The sequence below is a fragment of the Amblyraja radiata genome, chromosome 15 (genome assembly GCF_010909765.2).
Source record: "Amblyraja radiata isolate CabotCenter1 chromosome 15, sAmbRad1.1.pri, whole genome shotgun sequence".
In the NCBI taxonomy this organism is placed as follows: Eukaryota; Metazoa; Chordata; class Chondrichthyes; order Rajiformes; family Rajidae; genus Amblyraja; species Amblyraja radiata.
In genome coordinates this window covers 14,260,924-14,280,822 of record NC_045970.1, presented here as the reverse complement: position 1 = coordinate 14,280,822, position 19,899 = coordinate 14,260,924, and the positions used below count along the sequence as shown (strand labels likewise).

General features: G+C 43.2%; 1 protein-coding gene across 1 annotated transcript in view; it reads left to right on the top strand.

Moving 5' to 3' along the window:
• The window catches only part of jakmip3 (Janus kinase and microtubule interacting protein 3), a 285,672-nt gene that overhangs the window by 208,714 nt on the left and 57,059 nt on the right, over positions 1-19,899 (top strand). The window contains exons 5-6 of the mRNA XM_033033654.1: positions 5-118; positions 16,438-16,584. Coding sequence (XP_032889545.1) covers positions 5-118; positions 16,438-16,584 — 261 coding nt within the window. The remainder of the gene's footprint in view (positions 1-4; positions 119-16,437; positions 16,585-19,899) is intronic.

Below are 19,899 nucleotides of genomic sequence, written 5' to 3'. Positions count from 1 at the left end.
ACAGCAGTTGGATGAAAAGGATACTCGGCGATTCCAACTCAAAATTGCTGAATTAAGTGCAATCATCAGGAAACTGGAGGATCGGAATGCTCTGCTGTCTGAAGAACGAAATGAACTTGTAAGTGCTTATGATAAGAATAACCTTCAACTATTGTTCAGATGTTTGCATTTATTACAAACATTATTGATTTGATTCTCCTCCATGATTCTATTGTATATTTGCGAATTATTTATCAAATTATTATCGTCACATTCCCATTAGTAATATTTATTTCTTGCTGAACCTCCAGCCGAATAAAATATAACTGGCGTACTAAGTATCAGGCAATCAAGTCTGAAGAAGAGTCCCAACCCAAAACATCACCTATTCCTTTTCTCCAGGGATGCTGTATGACCCGCTGATTTACTCCTGCTTTTTGTGTCTAACAGGAGCTATGGCAAGTTTATTTTTAAATATAAGATTCCCCATCAACCAAACTAGGATTGTGTTGGAGGGAACTGCAGATGCTGGTTTACACCAAAGATAGACACAAAATGCTGGAGTAACTCAGCGGGACAGTCAGCATCTCTGGTGAGAAGGAATGGGTGACGTTTCGAGTCAAGATCCTTTTTCAAACTGAGAGTGAGGGGAGAGGGAGACACAGAGATATGGAAACATAAAATGTGAAAACGAGACATCAAAGGCGACGAAATTCAAAGAAATGGAGAGTAGATCATTGTTAGTTTGGGGAAGGTGACAACAGGCAAAGAGATAACATTTCTGACTGGTCGGAAAACTAGGATGGGGGAGGGATGGAGAGAGAGTGAAAGCAAGGGTTACTTGTAGTTAGAGAAATCAATACACATATTACTGGGTTGTAAGCTGCCCAAGCAAAATATGAGGTGCTGAGTAGAGTCCAGGTAGGCGAGGAACCATTTGTTGAGGGTTGTTAATACTTTCCCCAGTGATGGTGAGGGAACGTTGATATATTGACAACTCAGCATGGTGTGTGGCTTGGAGGTAACTTCCAATTGGTTGTGTTTCAATGCTGTTGCAGCACTCATCCTTCTAGACAGTGGAGGTCATGGTTTTGGAAGGTGCTGTCTCAGGAGCCACAATGTATGCCTCTGTGAATCCTGTAGATGGTACAAACTGCTGCTGCTGCGAGTCAGTAGTGGAGTGAGTGAATGGTTGTGGATGTAGTGCGTATCAGGCAAGCTGCTTTGTCCTGTATGGTATCAAGCTTCTTGAAAGTCATTGACATTGTGCTCACCCAGGCAAGTGGAGAGTATACCATAAGGTCATAAGGAATTGTAGAATTAGGCCATTCGGCCCATCAAGTCTACTCCGCCATTCAATCATGGCTGACCTATCCCTCCCTCCTAATCCCATTCTCCTATCTTCTCCCCTACTCTAAGAAGACTACTATTATCCTGATGCAAAAGAACAGCAAGGTACCGTGCCTTAATGGCTACTGTCCAAGAAGTTGGTGCGCATTAACTCCAGCTTTCCGGACAGTTTTGATTCATTACAGCTCGACTACTGTTGTAACAGGTCCAGGACATATGCCATCTCACTGGCCCTACACATAGCTGGAACATCCAAATAAGAAGGACATCTGTGTCAGTCTCCTATTTATTGACTATGACTCTCTGTTCAACACCATGATCCCAAACAAACTCATCTCCAAACTCCTGGATTTAGGAGTTAGCATCTCCTCTGCAACTGGACGTCCTGACCCATAAGACTACAATCAGGACGTTTCGACGTCCTGACCCATAAGACTACAATCAGTGAGAATAGGCCACAAAACAACTTCCGTGATAAATCATAGCATCAGTGAAACTGCCTATATACTCACTACTGTTCAGCCCAATTCTGCACTAACCACATTTGCAAGTTCACATCATCTTATTGGGCCAGATCATGAATAAAGACAAGACAGAGTACAGGAAGGAGATAGTGAGCTTTAGTACCTTGTCAGTTTCTTTGTTGAACAAAATTAAGGCGCATGTTGCAATCAAAAGCGCTTGAGCAATCGGTTGGGAAGAAAGCCAAACTGTAAGAAAGACGACTGCGCCTCCTTTTCAAGAGCAGCCAGCTCTTGCACGATCGGTGCCAAAGCATCAACTCAGTGTCAAGAAAACAACCTTTCCCTCAATGGCATCAAGATGAAAGAGCTAGTTATTGTTTTCGGGAAATTAGATGGTGTACATGCCCCAGGCAGCATCAATGATGCCAAAATGGAGATAGTCAAGAGTTTCCATTTCTGGCAGAAATATCACCAACAATTTGCCCTGGACCCACCGTATTGAAGCTACGGCCAAGAAAGCACCTCTACATCCTCTGAAAACTAAGGAAGTTTGGCATGCCCCAAAAACTCTTACCAACTTCTATACATGCATTGTAGAAATCAGGAAAGCACAAAAATTTGCAGTAAGTTGTGAATGTAGCCCAGTCTGTCATACAAATCGGCCTCCACTCATCAACTCCTTCTACACGTCATGCTGCCTTGAGAAAGCACCCAACATAATCAAGGGTATTTGCACCCTGGTCAATTTCTCTCTCCCATCTCCTGTCAGGCAGAAGACATAAAAGCTTGAGAATACACATCAGGATGGTCAAGATCTGTATCGTCTCTGCTTCTATTAGATTACAGAACAGTTCTCTCCATAAACTATAGGTGTAGTTCCGATCTTTCAACCTACCTCATTGTGGCTCTTGCATTTTTCAATCTACACTTTCTCTGTAACTGTAACTTGAGTATAAGAGCAGGGAGATTTTACTTCGGAGTCACGTGAGTGACTACGTGAAGAACCCCGCCACGACGCATGGGTGTCATATCGCTTCACGCTTGCGAAACGTCAGGCGGGGGGAACGTTCCCCCGCAGCGGTAAGTTTGAAACCGCGACCTGCAGGTAAGAAATTTACTCTGCGGTAGCTTTGTTCCCCACGCTGTTTTTTCACAGGGGGGGAAGCTGGACAAAATAGTGTCCACAAGTGCTGCGAGTGAAGCTGGATGGGGAGGACCGCAAAGTTGCGGGAGCCAGCAGCAGCTGAAGGCACAAGCCCCGTAAGGGATCAGCTGTGCCGACTTTTGGTCCCGCGCCGGCCAGAACACCACGGCCGGGCGGGAGACTATTCAGAATGGGGCCGTCGACTTTTGGACAAGTCAAAAACGGCAGGAAGCGGGGTGGAACGACGTTCCCCCGTAGCGACAATTTAAACCTGGACCTGCAGGTAAGAGCTGCGGTCTTTTGTATTTTTACCATGCTGATTACAGGTGGAGAAACCAACGGGCTGCGACAAAGCTGGTGGACTAGATGGGATCAGCTGTGCCCGATGTCGCCTCCGCACCGGCCAGATCCACGCGGCCAGGCGGTAAGGCTAGACACAAAAACAAACAAGATCGTGGACTCAGAGGAGTCCGACTTTGAACAACCGCAGGCGGCCTGCGCCCGAGAGCGCTGGAGCCGGATGGAGTGGTGTGTTGGAGCATTTGCTCCAACGTGACAGACTCCGGGAGATGGAGTCGGGTCACTGTGGGCCCTATGATAAACCCACAGCAGTACCTCTTGAAGGGCTGCACAGTGCTTCTACCTCATCAGAGGGGAGCACTGCGGGTCAGTTCTCGGCTGACCTGAAAAAGGGGTCCGCAGAAGGAAAGACAAGTGTGCAAGGGGTGCAGGAACAAGAGAACCTACTGGAACCCACTACAGCCAAAGACAGCACCCTACGCACCCACCAGCAGAACTGGTGAAAGCTCGAAGGCCCGGTACTCAAAACATGAGTCTTTTTTAGGCCATGGCCCAGGCCGGCCTTCTTGGAAGATGCGGGGACCTCCAACACCAACCAAACCGAAAATCCAGACACCAGCGCAACAACAGCAGCGAAGAACCTACAAAGAAGTAAACCTGCCACTGGTAACTATGGAGGTAGGTGGGTCTGGTTCCCTACAAAATACAGGGAGCATGGAGATTGGGTGGAGATTACACTCTTTTCTGAAGGCATGGAGCATGTTAACAACCGATACTTACATCTTAAGCAGTATCCAGGGATATACAATAGAGTTTATACACAAGTACAGCCCTCCAGTTCAACATATACTGAACCGAATGTTCGTGCCTTCTGATAAAGAAAAATCAAAAGCGCAAGCTGAACTGGAGCGGCTTTACATAAAAGGTGTAATTGAGAAAACTCAACACGAACCATTAGAATTCGTGACCAATATATTTATCAAAAACAAAAAAGATGGTGGTTGTCGCATCATCATCATATATCTGACAAAATGGATACCTTTGTTACTGCTAAACCATTAATTACCACAAAGGTTACTTCATGGCCAGCATCGATTTAAAAGATGCTTACTATTCAGTGCCTATATGAGGTGACCACAGATGTTACTTAAAATTCAACTGGATGGGACAAAATGGCAGTATAAAGCACTGCCAAATGGTTTATCATCAGCCCCAGGCTGTTCACAAAAATTTTGAAACCAGCCCTAGCGTCTCTACGGAAACGTAAACACATGGTCATGGCATATTTAGATGACATACTCATTGTGGGCAAAACTTTGGAATTGGCCAAACAAACTGTAACAGCCACAAAACAGTTATTTGAAAAACTGGGATTTATTATCCATCCAGTTAAATCTAAACTAACGCCTTCCACTACTATGGACTATTTGGGGTTTCAGCATTGACTCAGTTCACATGTCGGTGACTCTGCCTAAGGGTAAGGCTAGAGATTTAATAGAGGCTTGCAATAACATCATTTACATCAGCAAACCATCCATCAGATTGGTAGCAAAAGTAATTGGCTAAATGGTGGCTGCCTTTCCAGCCACACAATTTGGACCTCTACATTACCTAAACTTACAGAGAGCAAAAATACAAGCACTCTAAATTAATGCAGGTCACTTTGACAGACCTATGAAACTACCAATCAAGCTAAAATGGAACTAAAATGGTGGATAGATAACATCTGGCTTTGTTCCAATCCAATCATTGTCAGTAACCCTTCCATGGTACTACAAACTGATGCCAGTGCACTTGGGTGGGGAGCCACCAATACCATCACCAGCTGTGGAGGTAGATGGACTGCTCAGGAGGCATCATTATTACTCACACTGGGCATAAACTACCTGGAAATGTTAGGTGCATTACATGGCCTAAAGTCATATTGTACTGGGTCATATCACCAGCATGTTAGACTACAGATAGACAATACCACCGTGGCAGCATACATTAACCACATGGGTGGAAACAAATCGACATCATGTGACAATCTGGCTAATACAATTTGGCAATGGTGTATCCAGAGAGATATTTGGATATCAGCCACTTACCTACCAGGGAGACTAAATTTAGTGGCAGACACCAGGTCACGCAAATTTAATAAAAACACCGAATGGATGTTGAATAAAAAAGTATTTGCTGTTATTACAGCAAAATATGGAACACCAGATATCGATCTATTCGCATCCAGACTTAACCACCAGTTATCAAATTATGTTTCATGGGAACCAGACCCTGGGGCAGCGGCGACAGATGCATTTTCGCTGCATTGGGAGGGGGGGGGGGGGGGGGGGGGGGGGAATTGTTTATTTACGCATTCCCTCCTTTCTGCCTCATCAATCGGGTATTAAGGAAAATACAACAAGACTCTGCGTCTGGTATTGGTAGTACCCGATTGGCCTACTCAACCATGGTTCCCAGTGGTATTAAACATGGTATTAGAACCATGTATCACCATCCCACATAGATCAGATTTATTGCTACATCCCGTAACAAGGGATAGCCACCCATGCCATAAACATTTGAACTTATTAATTTGTAGAGTTTAAAAACACCTCTACTACAACTGGGACTGACGGACCGAACAGTGAACATGATCTCGGCGGCCCAAAGACAGTCAACCAAAAAAAACAGTATCTGGTCTATATCAGGAAGTGGGCGATGCACTGCCATAAAAACAACATCACCTACAGAGACATGAACATCCCGTCTGTTCTGGAATATCTGGCAGGCCTCCACTATGATGAGGGGCTCAGTTACAGTGCCATCAACTGCGCCAGAAGTGCCCTATCGACTTACCTATGGCAGGGGACAGAGCGTTACTCTGTTGGGACTCACCCACTGGTAACAAAACTTATGAGGGGAATTTAATACTAATCCCCCAAGAACCAGGTACTCCCAAATATGGGATGTAATTATTATCCTGAAGATGCTCAGGAATTGGTCTCCAGCAACAGCTCTGTCCCTACACAGACTGACATTAAAAACAGTCATGCTAATGGCATTGGTCACGGCACAAAGGGTACAGTCATTGCATAAACTTAGACTGGACAACATGACTTCCTCAACAGAAAATATTACGTTTCATATCTATGAGTTAGTAAAGCAGAACAGACAGGGATCAGCAGGCCTCAATATACAATTTAGGTCATACCCAACAGATGACCGTCTGTGTATAGTAAGACATCTGTCGTTATACATGGAGAAAACGAAAATCCTAAGAGGCAATGAGAAGGCACTTTTTGGTCAGCCACTAGCAACCACACAAAAGAGTGACGGTCCAGACCATCTCAAGATGGCTGAAACAGGTGCTAACACAGGCTGGGGTGGATATTAATATTTTAAATCTCATTCCACCAGGGCTGCAGCTACATCGGTAGCGATATAGTTGGATGTCCCAATGGACCAAATCCTCAAGGCAGCAGGATGGTCTGGGGGGGAAAAAACATTCCAATTATTTTACAATAAACCAGTAATGAAACCTGGAACGTTTGCAGAAACAATTTTAAGTTCTGTAAATTAATTTATCCCATAAAAGGGGTTATAAATTTGTGTTAATAAATTTTATGATTTCAATGTCGAATTCATGTCCAAATTATGTTAACACAATTCCTCCTACAGTCATCAAGGCAGACGTGATGCATGGACTCGTTTCCACGGCATGAAATCACAGAGCTTTAAAAACTTCACGTAGTCACTCACGTGACTCCGAAGTAAAATAGTAAGATTAAACGAGAACATACCAGTTTGAAGTTTGATCTGTATTTTATGAGGAGTTACGATGAGGGATTACGTGCCCTCCGCTCCCACCCTTGATCATATACTTAACTGGTATCTCTTCTCTAACCCTAACCCTAACCCTAACCCTAATCGTAACTCCTCATAAAATACAGATCAAACTTCAAACTGGTAAGTTCTCGTTTAATCTTACTATTCTACTGCAGTTGTACAGGGTCTTGGTGAGACCACACCTGGAGTATTGCGTACAGTTTTGGTCTCCCAATCTGAGGAAAGACATTCTTGCCATAGAGGGAGTACAGAGAAGGTTCACCAGACTGATTCTTGGGATGGCAGGACTTTCATATGAAGAAAGACTGGATAGACTCGGCTTGTACACGCTAGAATTCAGAAGATTGAGGGGGGATCTTATAGAAACTTACAAAATTCTTAGGGGGTTGGACAGGCTAGATGCAGGAAGATTATTCCCGATGTTGGGGAAGTCCAGAACTAGGGGTCACAGTTTAAGGATAAGAGGGAAGTCTTTTAGGACCGAGATGAGAAAATCATTTTTTACACAAAGTGGTGAATCTGTGGAATTCTCTGCCACAGAAGGTAGTTGAGGCCAGTTCATTGGCTATATTTAAGAGGGAGTTAGATGTGGCCCTTGTGGCTAAAGGGATCAGGGGGTATGGAGAGAAGGCAGGGATGGGATACTGAGTTGGATGATCAGCCGTGATCATATCGAATGGCGGTGCAGGCTCGAAGGGCCGAATGGCCTACTCCTGCACCTATTTTCTATGTTTCTATGTAACACTGTACTCTGCTTTATTCTTGTTTTTATTGCATTGTAAAACTCATTGCTACAGTGTCACTCAAGTGCATGAGGTTGCATTCCAGCAGTATTTATGTTCCATTTGAGCCTTCCCATTTTCTTTATTAGCCATCTATGTCAAATTTCCTCATTTGATCACCCCACTATTCCTATGCAGTTCTAACATTAATCCTCTGGCATAAACTACCATTTCACACTACACAAAATAAGCACTCTTCTCTCTGCTTTATGTCTGAAAGCCAACTTACGTTGCCTCTTTTGTAGTGCCCTCTATCCTATGCATTGCCATTCATCAACCTTTCACATAGAACCTTTGAAAAAACGTTTATAACCCAGACTAAATGGCACGTACTGTCTTATCGTATCACGGAGTCAGAGGTGCATAGTACAGAAACAAGTTTGTGCCGACCTTGTCATCGATCTACACTAATCCCATTTGTCTGTATTGGCTCCCTATCCTTCCATGTCTTGTCTACTATACAAGTACTTTTTTTAATTGCCTTTTATATGTAGTGATTGAATCTTATTCCACCTCCTCCTCTGTCAGATATCAACCATGACCCAGCAAAGATCCCCTCGGATCTCTTTTAAAACTCCTTCCTCTCCCTTTAAACTTATGCCTTCTCATTTTTTAATAACCATACACTGATTAATTTAGTTTAGTTTAGAGTTATAGAGTGGAAACAGGCCCTTCGCCCCATAGAGTCCGTGCCGACCAGCGATCCCCGCACACTGGCACAATCCTCCACACTAGGGACAATGCCAAAGCCAATTAACCTACAAACATATACATCTTTGGAGTATGGGAGGAAACCGAAGCACCAGGAGAAAACCCATGCGGTCACGGGGAGAACGTACAAACCCCGTACAGCCGTAGTCGGGGTCAAACCCGGGTCTCTGGTGATGTAGGCAGCAACTCGCTGTTACACCACCTTCCCACTGACCATCTACTTATAATCATAATTTTATATACCTTTATCAAGCCATCCCTGAGCCTCCTTCATTCCAGGGATACAAGCCTAAACATCTCCCCTTAACCAAAATTCTCCAATCTAAGCATCATTTTGGTAAATCCTTTCTGCACTCACACCATTGCAACCATATCCTACATAGTGGCAAACAGAAGTGCATACAGTACTCCAAGTACTGTCTAACCAGTGCTTTGTAACGTTGCAATATAACCTCCCAACTTGTATATTCTGACCTATAAAGGCAAGCATGCCACATGCCTTCTTCACCACCCTGTCAACTTTCAGGAACTAGGGACTTGAATCCTAAATCCCTTTGTACATTGACTTTTTTCAACATGTATGGTTTACACTTATTTGACTTTCCAAAATGCATCATCTTGCACTTGTCAGGAGTAAATTCCACTTGCCAATGCTTCTCTCCAAATGATCGCTATCCTACTGCAGCTTCAGAAAAGCTTCCTCATTCTCCACCACACCAGTTATGTTCATGCTATCCAGAAACATACTCATCATCCTTCCTACGTTCACATCCAAGTTGTTAATATATCTCACATACAACAAAAATCTTAGGACAAAACCTTGCACAAATCCGCTGGTCATGGTCTTCCAAGACAGTAACTAAGAAGATTGATGTAGGCAGGGCATGGTCTCTGATCTGCAAAGCATCCTTCCACTACTCCCCTCTGCCTGCTATCCCTAAGCCAATTTTGGACCCAGTTAGTCAGCTCATCTTGGTTCCCATGTGTCTTAACCTTCCAGACCAGCCTACTATGTGTGACCTCGTCAAATGTCGCATAAACCCATACAGGCAACATCTATTGCCCTGCCTACATCAATCTTCTTAGTTACCTCCTCCAAACTGGTTTGTCCATTTGTCAAAACTATTGTCTACTACCCCTATGAACTTTATAACAGCTCAGTGTAGTTAATTCAGTGTAGTTAATTGTTTGTAACAATTTATTGAGAATTATGTAACAGTGCATCACAGCTTTTTCACAGACTTCACCACAGCTTCACAGACTTCTGCTAGGATGTGACATAAAACACTTCAGTTGCCAGATGAAAGAGTACATCAGTAAATAGTAAGATTAAACGAGAACTTACCAGTTTGAAGTTTGATCTGTATTTTATGAGGAGTTACGATGAGGGATTACGTGAAGAAGCCCGCCAGGACGCATGCGTGTCATTCTTCAAAGCAGCGGTGTGAAATCACAGATAACTGTAATGACTAAACATAGTAAGATTAGAGAAGAGATACCAGTTAAGTATATGATCAAGGGTGGGAGCGGAGGGCACGTAATCCCTCATCGTAACTCCTCATAAAATACAGATCAAACTTCAAACTGGTAAGTTCTCGTTTAATCTTACTATTCTACTTCGGAGTCACGTGAGTGACTACGTGAAGATTTTAAAGCTCTGTGATTTCATACCGTGGAAACGAGTCCATGCATCACGTCTGCCTTGATGACTGTAGGAGGAATTGTGTTACATAATTTGGTCATGAATTCGACATTGAAATCATAAAATTTATTAACACAAATTTATAACCCCTTTTTATGGGTTTAAATTAATTTACAGAACTTAAAATTGTTTCTGCAAACGTTCCAGGTTTCATTACTGGTTTATTGTAAAATAATTGGAATGTTTTTCCCCCCCCCAGACCATCCTGCTGCCTTGAGGATTTGGTCCATTGGGACATCCAACTGTATCGCTGCCGATGTAGCTGCAGCCCTGGTGGAATGAGATTTAAAATATTAATATCCACCCCAGCCTGTGTTAGCACCTGTTTCAGCCATCTTGAGATTGTCTGGATCGTCACTCTTTGTGTGGTTGCTAGTGGCTGACCAAAAAGTGCCTTCTCATTGCCTCTTAGGATTTTTGTTTTCTCCATGTATAACGACAGATGTCTTACAATACACAGACGGTCATCTGTTGGGTATGACCTAAATTGTATATTGAGGCCTGCTGATCCCTGTCTGTTCTGCTTACTAACTCATAGATATGAAACATAATATTTTCTGTTGAGGAAGTCATGTTGTCCAGTCTTAGTTTATGCAGTGACTGTACCCTCTGTGCCGTGACCAATGCCATTAGCATGACTGTTTTTAATGTCAGTCTGTGTAGGGACAGAGCTGTTGCTGGAGACCAATTCCTGAGCATCTTCAGGACAATACTTACATCCCATATTTGGGAGTACCTGGTTCTTGGGGGATTAGTATTAAAAATTCCCCTCATAAGTTTTGTTACCAGTGGGTGAGTCCCAACAGAGTAACGCTCTGTCCCCTGCCATAGGTAAGTCGATTGGGCACTTCTGGCGCAGTTGATGACACTGTAACTGAGCCCCTCATCATAGTGGAGGCCTGCCAGATATTTCAGAACAGACGGGATGTTCATGTCTCTGTAGGTGATGTTGTTTTTATGGCAGTACATCTCCCACTTCCTGATATAGACCAGATACTGTGTTTTTTTTTTTTTTGGTTGACTGTCTTTGGGCCGCCGAGATCATGTTCACTGTTCGGTCCGTCAGTCCCAGTTGTAGTAGAGGTGTTTTTAAACTCTACAAATTAATAATTTCAAATGTTTATGGCATGGGTGGCTATCCCTTGTTACGGGATGTAGCAATAAATCTGGTCTATGTGGGATGGTGATACATGGTTCTAATACCATGTTTAATACCACTGGGAACCATGGTTGAGTAGGCCAATCGGGTACTACCAAAATACCAGACGCAGAGTCTTGTTGTATTTTCCTTAATACCCGACTGATGAGGCAGAAAGGAGGGAATGCGTAAATAAACAATTTCCCCCCAATGCAGCGAAAATGCATCTGTCGCCGCTGCCCCAGGGTCTGGTTCCCATGAAACATGATTTGATAACTGGTGGTTAAGTCTGAATGCGAATAAATCGATATCTGGTGTTCCATATTTTGCTATAATATCAGCAAATACTTTTTAATTCAACATCCATTCGGTGTTTTCATTAAATTTGCGTGACCTGGTGTCTGCCACTAAATTTAGTCTTCCTGGTAGGTAAGTGGCTGATATCCAAATATCTCTCTGGATACACCATTGCCAAATTGTATTAGCCAGATTGTCACATGATGTCGATTTGTTTCCACCCATGTGGTTAATGTATGCTACCACGGTGGTATTGTCTATCTGTAGTCTAACATGCTGGTGATATGACCCAGTACAATATGACTTTAGGCCATGGAATGCACCCAACATTTCCAGGTAGTTTATGCCCAGTGTGAGTAATAATGATGCCTCCTGAGCAGTCCATCTACCTCCACAGCTGGTGATGGTATTGGTGGCTCCCCACCCAAGTGCACTGGCATCAGTTTGTAGTACCATGGAAGGGTTACTGACAATGATTGGATTGGAACAAAGTCAGATCTATCCACCATTTTAGTTCCATTTTAGCTTTGATTGGTAGTTTCATAGGTCTGTGAAAGTGACCTGCATTAATTTTGACTGCTTGTATTTTTGCTCTCTGTACGTTTTGGTAATGTAGAGGTCCAAATTGTGTGGCTGGAAAGGCAGCCACCATTTTGCCAATTAATTTTGCTACCAATCTGATGGATGGTTTGCTGATGTCAATGAGGTTATTGCAAGCCTCTATTAAATCTCTAGCCTTTCCCTTAGGCAGAGTTACCGACATGTGAACTGAGCCAATGGTGAACCCCAAATAGTCCATAGTAGTGGAAGGCGTTAGTTTAGATTTAACTGGATGGATAATAAATCCCAGTTTTTCAAATAACTGTTTTGTGGCTGTTACAGTTTGTTTGGCCAATCTGTGGTTACCTCGTATAGGCACTGAATAGTAAGCATCTTTTAAATCGATGCTGGCCATGAAGTAACCTTTGGAAATTAATTGTTTAGCAGTAACAAAAGTTTCCATTTTGAAGTGAATATATTGTACAAATGTATTCAATTTTGTCAGATCTATGATGATGCGACAACCACCATCTTTTTTGTTTTTGGTAAATATATTGGACACGAATTCTAATGGTTCGTGTTGAGTTTTCTCAATTACACCTTTTACGTAAAGCCGCTCCAGTTCAGCTTGCGCTTTTGATTTTTCTTTATCAGAAAGCACGAACATTCGGTTCGGTATATGTTGAACTGGAGGGCTGTACTTGTGTATAAACTCTATTGTATATCCCTGGATACGGCTTAAGATGTAAGTATCGGTTGTTAACATGCTCCATGCATTCAGAAAAGAGTGTAATCTCCCCCCAACCTCCATGCTCCCTGTATTTTGTAGGGAACCAGACCCACCTACCTCCATAGTTACCAGTGGCAGGTTTACTTCTTTTTTGTAGGTTCTTCGCTGCTGTTGTTGCGCTGGTGTCTGGATTTTCAGTTTGGTTGGCGTTGGAGGTCCCCGCATCTTCCAAGAAGGCCGGCCTGGGCCATGGCTTAAAAAGACTCCTGTTTTGAGTACCGGGCCTTCGAGCTTTCACAAGTTCTGCTGGTGGGTGCGTAGGGGTGCTGTCATTGGCTGTAGTGGGTTTTTGTTGGAGTCCCTTTTATTAGTCCCAGGGTTTTTCCTTCCTCATCGAGCTCCTTGACTTGCTTCGATAGGTTGCCTCCAAACAATAGTATTGGTGGTTTTGTGGTCCCAGGTTTGCACAGTCCCTGCACCCCTTGCACACTTGTCTTTCCTTCTGCGGACCCCTCTTCCAGGTCAGCCCAGAACTGACCCGCAGTGCTCCCCTCTGATGAGGTAGAAGCACTGTGCAGCCCTTCAAGAGGTACTGCTGTGGGTTTATCATAGGGCCCACAGTGACCCGACTCCATCTCCCGGAGACTGTCACGTTGGAGCAAATGCTCCAACACACCGCTCCATCTGGCTCCAGCGCTCTCGGTCGCTGGCCGCCCGCGGTTGTTCAAAGTCGGACTCCTCTGAGTCCACGACCTTGTTTGTTTTGTGTCTAGCCTTACCGCCCGGCCGCGTGGATCTGGCCGGTGCGGAGGCGACATCGGGCACAGCTGATCCCACTATCGGTGATCCGAGTGCCGCTGGCTGCTGCTGGCTGCCCGCTGCTCCGCGGTCCTCCCTCACCAGCTTTGTCGCAGCCCGTTGGTTTCTCCACCTGTAATCAGCATGGGAAAACACAAAAAGACCGCAGCTCTTACCTGCAGGTCCTGGTTTAAATTGTCGCTACGGGGGAACGTCGTTCCACCCCGCCTCCTCCGTTTTCAACTTGTCAAAAGTCGACAGCCCCATTCTGAATAGTCTTCCGCCCGGCCGTGGTGTTCTGGCCGGCGCGGGACAAAAAGTCGGCACAGCTGATCCCTTACGGGGCTTGTGCCTTCAACTGCTGCTGGCTCCCGCAACTTCGCGGTCCTCCCCAGCCAGCTTTACTCGCAGCACTTGTGGACACTATTTTGTCCAGCTTCCCCCCCTGTGTAAAACAGTGCGGGGACAAAAACTACCGCAGAGTAAATCACTTACCTGCAGGTCGCGGTTTCAAACTTACCGCTGCGGGGGAACGTTCCACCCCGCCTGTCGTTTCGCAAGCGTGAAAGCGATATGACACGCATGCGTCCTGGCGGGCTTCTTCACGTAGTCACTCACGTGACTCCGAAGTAAAATCCTTGATAGCACTCACAAAGTATACAAAATCTTTATATCATCTCTGTGAGTTCAGTACAAGGGTTGCAAAGATTGCTTATTTACACCATGCCTTTTCAACCTCTGCCTCAAACACGTCAAAAGAATTTCTACAGAACTGTATCACTTGAGGGTGGAAGATCAGCGCCATGTACTTTGGCAATGATTTTTGATCTGACAGCTGGAACATCTGAAGGGTTTCAAGAAGTTACAGATGTGTTCATACAATGAAGAGCTATGGAATCGAAATAAGTGCTGAGAAAAGTAAAATTCTATTAACCCAGACTTTGGGATCAACACTAAATGTGTCCTCGCCAACATCGTATATAACTGCAACATGACATTTTGTTAAAGTTTGTGCAGCAAAGGAAGCTTCAGTGATTTGGACGCATACATGGCGGCTAGGAACTGTTGCCACAATCAGGGGTGATGTAAAGGGGAAAGAACTCAGAGTGTCAAGAGATCGAGAGAGTTTATTTGTTTTATCCACCAAAGATGAACTGAAGCCATGAAATCCTTACTTGCTGCAGCACCAACAATATACACATACAATAAATGATCAGTTATTCTAAGTAAACTAGACCATGATAGTGCAAAATCCATGGAGCATCCATAAGAGTCCAAGGTCTGCAGTGATTTGGTGGATTGTGGTCAGAGTTGTGCAGGATGGTTCAAGTGCCTGATTGAAGGAGGTCTTGGAACTGAAGGTAACGGTTCTGTACTTTCTTCCTGGTGGTAGCAGCAAAAAAGAGAGCATGGCCAGAGAGGTATGGGTTGTTGATGGTATTAGCTGCCTTCTTTCTGTAAATCCCTCCGATGGCCGAGATATCCATACACATGATTAGATAATGTCCACCATTTTCTGCAGCCTTCTACGGTATTGCGCATCCGAATCTCTGAACCAGGCTGTGATGCAACCAATAGAGACAAAGAACTGTAGATGTAGACACAAATTGCTGAAATAAATCAACAGGTCAGACAGCAACTCTGGAGAAAAAGGATAGGTGATATTTTGGGTCAGGACCCTTCTTCAGTCTAAAAAAAGGGGGGGGGGTCAAACTGGAGGCAACAAAAGACCAGGACAAATCATGGGCAGCAACAAATGATTAAGTTCTAGCAGGAGAGTAGATTTAGGAGGGAGAGATAGATCAGCCATGATTGCATGGCAGAGCAGACTTGATTGGCCGAATGGCCTAATTCTGTTCCGATCACTTATGACTTTATGAGCCCTGAGGTGCCTCTGTGCTGATGGACACCAAATGGGGTGTCTGTGCCAAACTGTGCTGATTGTGATCTGCCAATTAGGAAGTGGACAATCCAGAATCATAAGGAGGGACGGGATCTGATTCGAGCAGTCAAAGGGAACTTGCAATGTCAAACTGGAGCATATCCTGCAGGATGGATTTATGATCCGAGGTGGGTCTAGATGAGTCAGTAAGAGTGGAAACTTCCAAGGTCTATAATAAAACATTCCACACAGTGAGAACCTTCACTGTTATGGGACCCTGACTGAGCAAAGTCTAATTCAAATGGTGTTCTGTGCTGAATTTGGAGCTAACGTTGTATAACAGGCCATTCTACTTATACGTTGGCAAAACATACCCATACTATTATTAAATGCTATGGCAATGGCAAATTCTGATATATTCCTTCATGTATTTTGAGAGAAAACGTTGAACTCTTCCCAGTATTTTAATATTGCATTGCTACTATAATACTATATGATAGTATATATGAGAATGATGCTATAGGTGTTGTAGATAATAATAATCATGTTGGATTATAATTTACATTTTAAATAAATTAAGATTTGAATCTGATATAGGGGCTTTGATAACATTTGAAATGGAAATTTCAGATTTAAAATTAAGATTAGTTTTCTAAAGGATTTTATTTGTTTCAGCATCAACCATATCCATCGAATCCATTGCAGACTATCCACTGATGAACCTAAGGTTCTTTAAACTGCAGGTCTAGTGGTGGTCAGGTTAATGTCTCTCAATCCATATTTCCTCTTTAGCTCAAGCGTTTACGTGAGGCAGAAAGTCAGTACAAACCACTCCTGGATAAAAAGAAACGTCTCAGTCGGAAGAACGAAGAAATGAGCCATGCCTTACGACGTATGGAAAATAAGCTCAAATTTCTCACACAAGAAAACATAAGAATGGTAAGCGTTCATTTAAAATTATATTTCTTAATCATATGGACATTAATTTGTTTCTATCATTTGAATGAATTATAAATACTTAAACCGTTAAATCTAGGATTGTTCAATGCATGGCAACTTCAGGCGTCATTTGTTTTACCTATGTTAGTAATGCTAAACACCACACACTGATTAAACAAGGAGATCAATACTGCCCCTGATAATGTTCGAGAGATAGATTAACAGATATACAGAATACACTTCAATATTTATTTCCTGTTAAAAAGTGGTGATTATATCGGCCATTTTTACAGAACAAAAAATCCAAGTTCTATTGATTCATAGCGAGCCATTTGCAGTTTTTCTTTTTATAAGATTAATAGAAGTCTTATCCACACATATTTTTCCATATCAGCATGTGTTCAACAACAGCTCCCTACCTGCACCAGGTGCAACCACCTCACTTTATTGTCAATTAAGTCACAAAGCAGCAAATGGTGGAAATACTCAGTAGGTGAGGTAATTTGGTAAGATGATCACCCTTCAATAGAACTGGAAAAAGTTAGAGATAACACAAGGGTTTAAGTTGCAGAGAAATTGGAAAAATATGGAGAGAAGAAAAGAGAAGGCCATGGATAGACTAAGAAATTAGATCTCAAAAGTGATGCTAGATCTGGCTAAAAGAGGGACCAGTCACGGAACATAGCATTAGGTTTAGGTTACAAAATACAGAATGCTGGAAGAACTCAGTGGTCAGTCAGCATCTGTGGAGAGAGAGCACTGTGTGTTTCCTCAGAAATAATAGACATGTATCATAGTTAAATCGTCATTGTAGTGATCAATTCAAGAATATCCTAAGAGCTCATACTCACTCCGCTTTCATGCTTCTATATCCTGTGTGGTGAACATATTAATGCTATGAAAATCAATCATGTACGATGGTTCCAGTGGGAAATAATTATAGACTACTTGCATTGCTGATAAATCTTACCGTAATTGATAACTAAGCACCAATTCCAAAATGGGTTAACGATTGGACTACAAATAATTTCAGAGACAGTGAAAATTCTCTGCAACCAACCTTGTTCAATCATGAATATTTTTAAATCTTCAATAGTACCATAATAATTCAACTTATTTGAGCTATATTTTGCGAGTGGAATTCATAATTTGATATTAATGTAGGTGTGAAAATTAGATTCACGTATTTGCCTAGAAATTCATCTTTAGTTAATACAGCTAAGTGATATCATTAGATGCCTCATGTACACTGCTTTCAATATTTGCTTCCATTTGCATCAACTCTCAGTTGCTGCTATCACTCAAGAATGTTTCTCTGCACTTCCCTCCCTTTGTCATAAAAGAGCAGTTTTCTTTCGCCCAAAGGAAGCTAATAGATGCCATGTGCAGGAAGGAACTGCAGGTGCTGGTTTAAACAGTTTAAACCTGCATCTGCAGTTCCTTCCTACACAGGAGATTGAGAGTATGGGGAAAGGGGAATGAGGGATATAGACAGTGATATATAGAGAAAATAATAATCATAATCATACTTTATTAGCCAAGTATGTTTTGCAACATATGAGGAATTAGATTTGCCATACAGTCATACCAATAAAAAGCAACAAAACACACAAATACATTTTAACATAAACATCCACCACAGTGACTCCTCCACATTCATCACTGTGATGGAAGGCGAAAAAAAGTTTAATCTCTTCCCTTCTTTGTTCTCCCGCGGTCGGGGGCCTCGAGCCTTCCGTTGACGGGGCGATCTTCGCTCCCATAGCCGGCGGCGTTTGGGCCCTCGTGTCGGGGCGATCAAGCTCCTGCATTGGGGGGTGGGGGGAGTCTCAGCTCCCCACACCGGGTGATCGGACCCCGGGTCAGGGCTGAATGAAACCTTCTGCGTCGTTTGGAGCTCCCGACATCAGTCTCTACCCGAGACTGCAAGCTCCTCGATGGTGAAATCCGCAGGCCGCGGTTGGAACGTCGATCCCAGGCAAGGGATCGACTCTGATGGTAAGTCCACGTCCCCGCGGTGGGGCTCAAAGTCAGTCCCAAGCTAGGGCGCCAGCTACATGATGTTAGGCTACAGAGCGACCAGAGATACGACCCGGAAAACAATTGCATCTCCGGCAAGGTAAGAGATTGAAAAAATGCTTCCCCCGACCCACCCCCCCACCCCCCCCCCCACCCCCCCCCCCCCCACCCGCCCACGCCCCACATAAAACAAACCAGAGAATATTAACAAACTTTTTAAACATACTAAAAGTAACAAAAAAAAAGTCAAAAGGACAGACAGACTGTTGGCGAGACTGCCATCGCAGCGCCACCCTGTGGAATATAGAACAAATGAAGATGCCATGTTACATGGGCACACCTGTATGAATATCAGGATAAGCAACATATAATATTGATCTTCCATGCCCTTTGAATAATGCTGCAAATGCTAACAGAAGCCTGCACTTTGAAATTCTGTCTATATAGTGTAACAGTTATGTACATTACACTGTACAATTTCATCACAAAAGCACGCTCAATCCAAGTGCCAAGACTTACTGCGGGCTCCATGAAGTTCATGACATTTTACTCGATTTCAAACACACAAGGATACACACACACACACAATGATTTGTAATACACACATGGACTGCACTTCCATGATATTCAGTCATTCATAAAAGTAGGCAGTCCAACCTCAAGAAGCCTGCTTTAGCATAAGTTGAAGAGGAGTGAAAAACAAACCACTGGAGGAACTCAACAGTTCAGGTAGTATCTGTAAAGGGAAATGAACAGACAACATTACGGGTCAGGACCATATTCAGTCTGAAGTTACAAGGGACTTGGATGAAAAGATTTGACACTTTGGAGTCTAATGCTAGGGAAATGCTGCTTGTAGGTCCACTTTAAAACAGATCTCTGGAGAGAGTCAAGAGTGTTTTATTGTCCTATGTCCCAGATAGAACAATAAAATTCTTACTTACAGCAACACAACAGAATATGTAAACATAGTACACTGTAAACAATATAATAAATGAGAGAGAGAAAAAAAGTTCAGTGTGTGTACATATACACATACTCACAAATACACATATATATAGATCATATTACACATGATATATAGCCATTTCCTCACAGCTATTTCCCCTCATGTTTCTAGCACTCCTTTTCACAGATGCAGACTATAAACCCACCATTCTTTATTGATCTGTTCTGGCTCCACTCACAGATAATTGATGCCAATGCATCAATGTGTGTTTGGAGGTGTTCAGAAGGGTAGACTTCAGAAACCTGCACCTCAGAGCCCCCTAGTGCACAGAGGCTGAAATTCAGTAT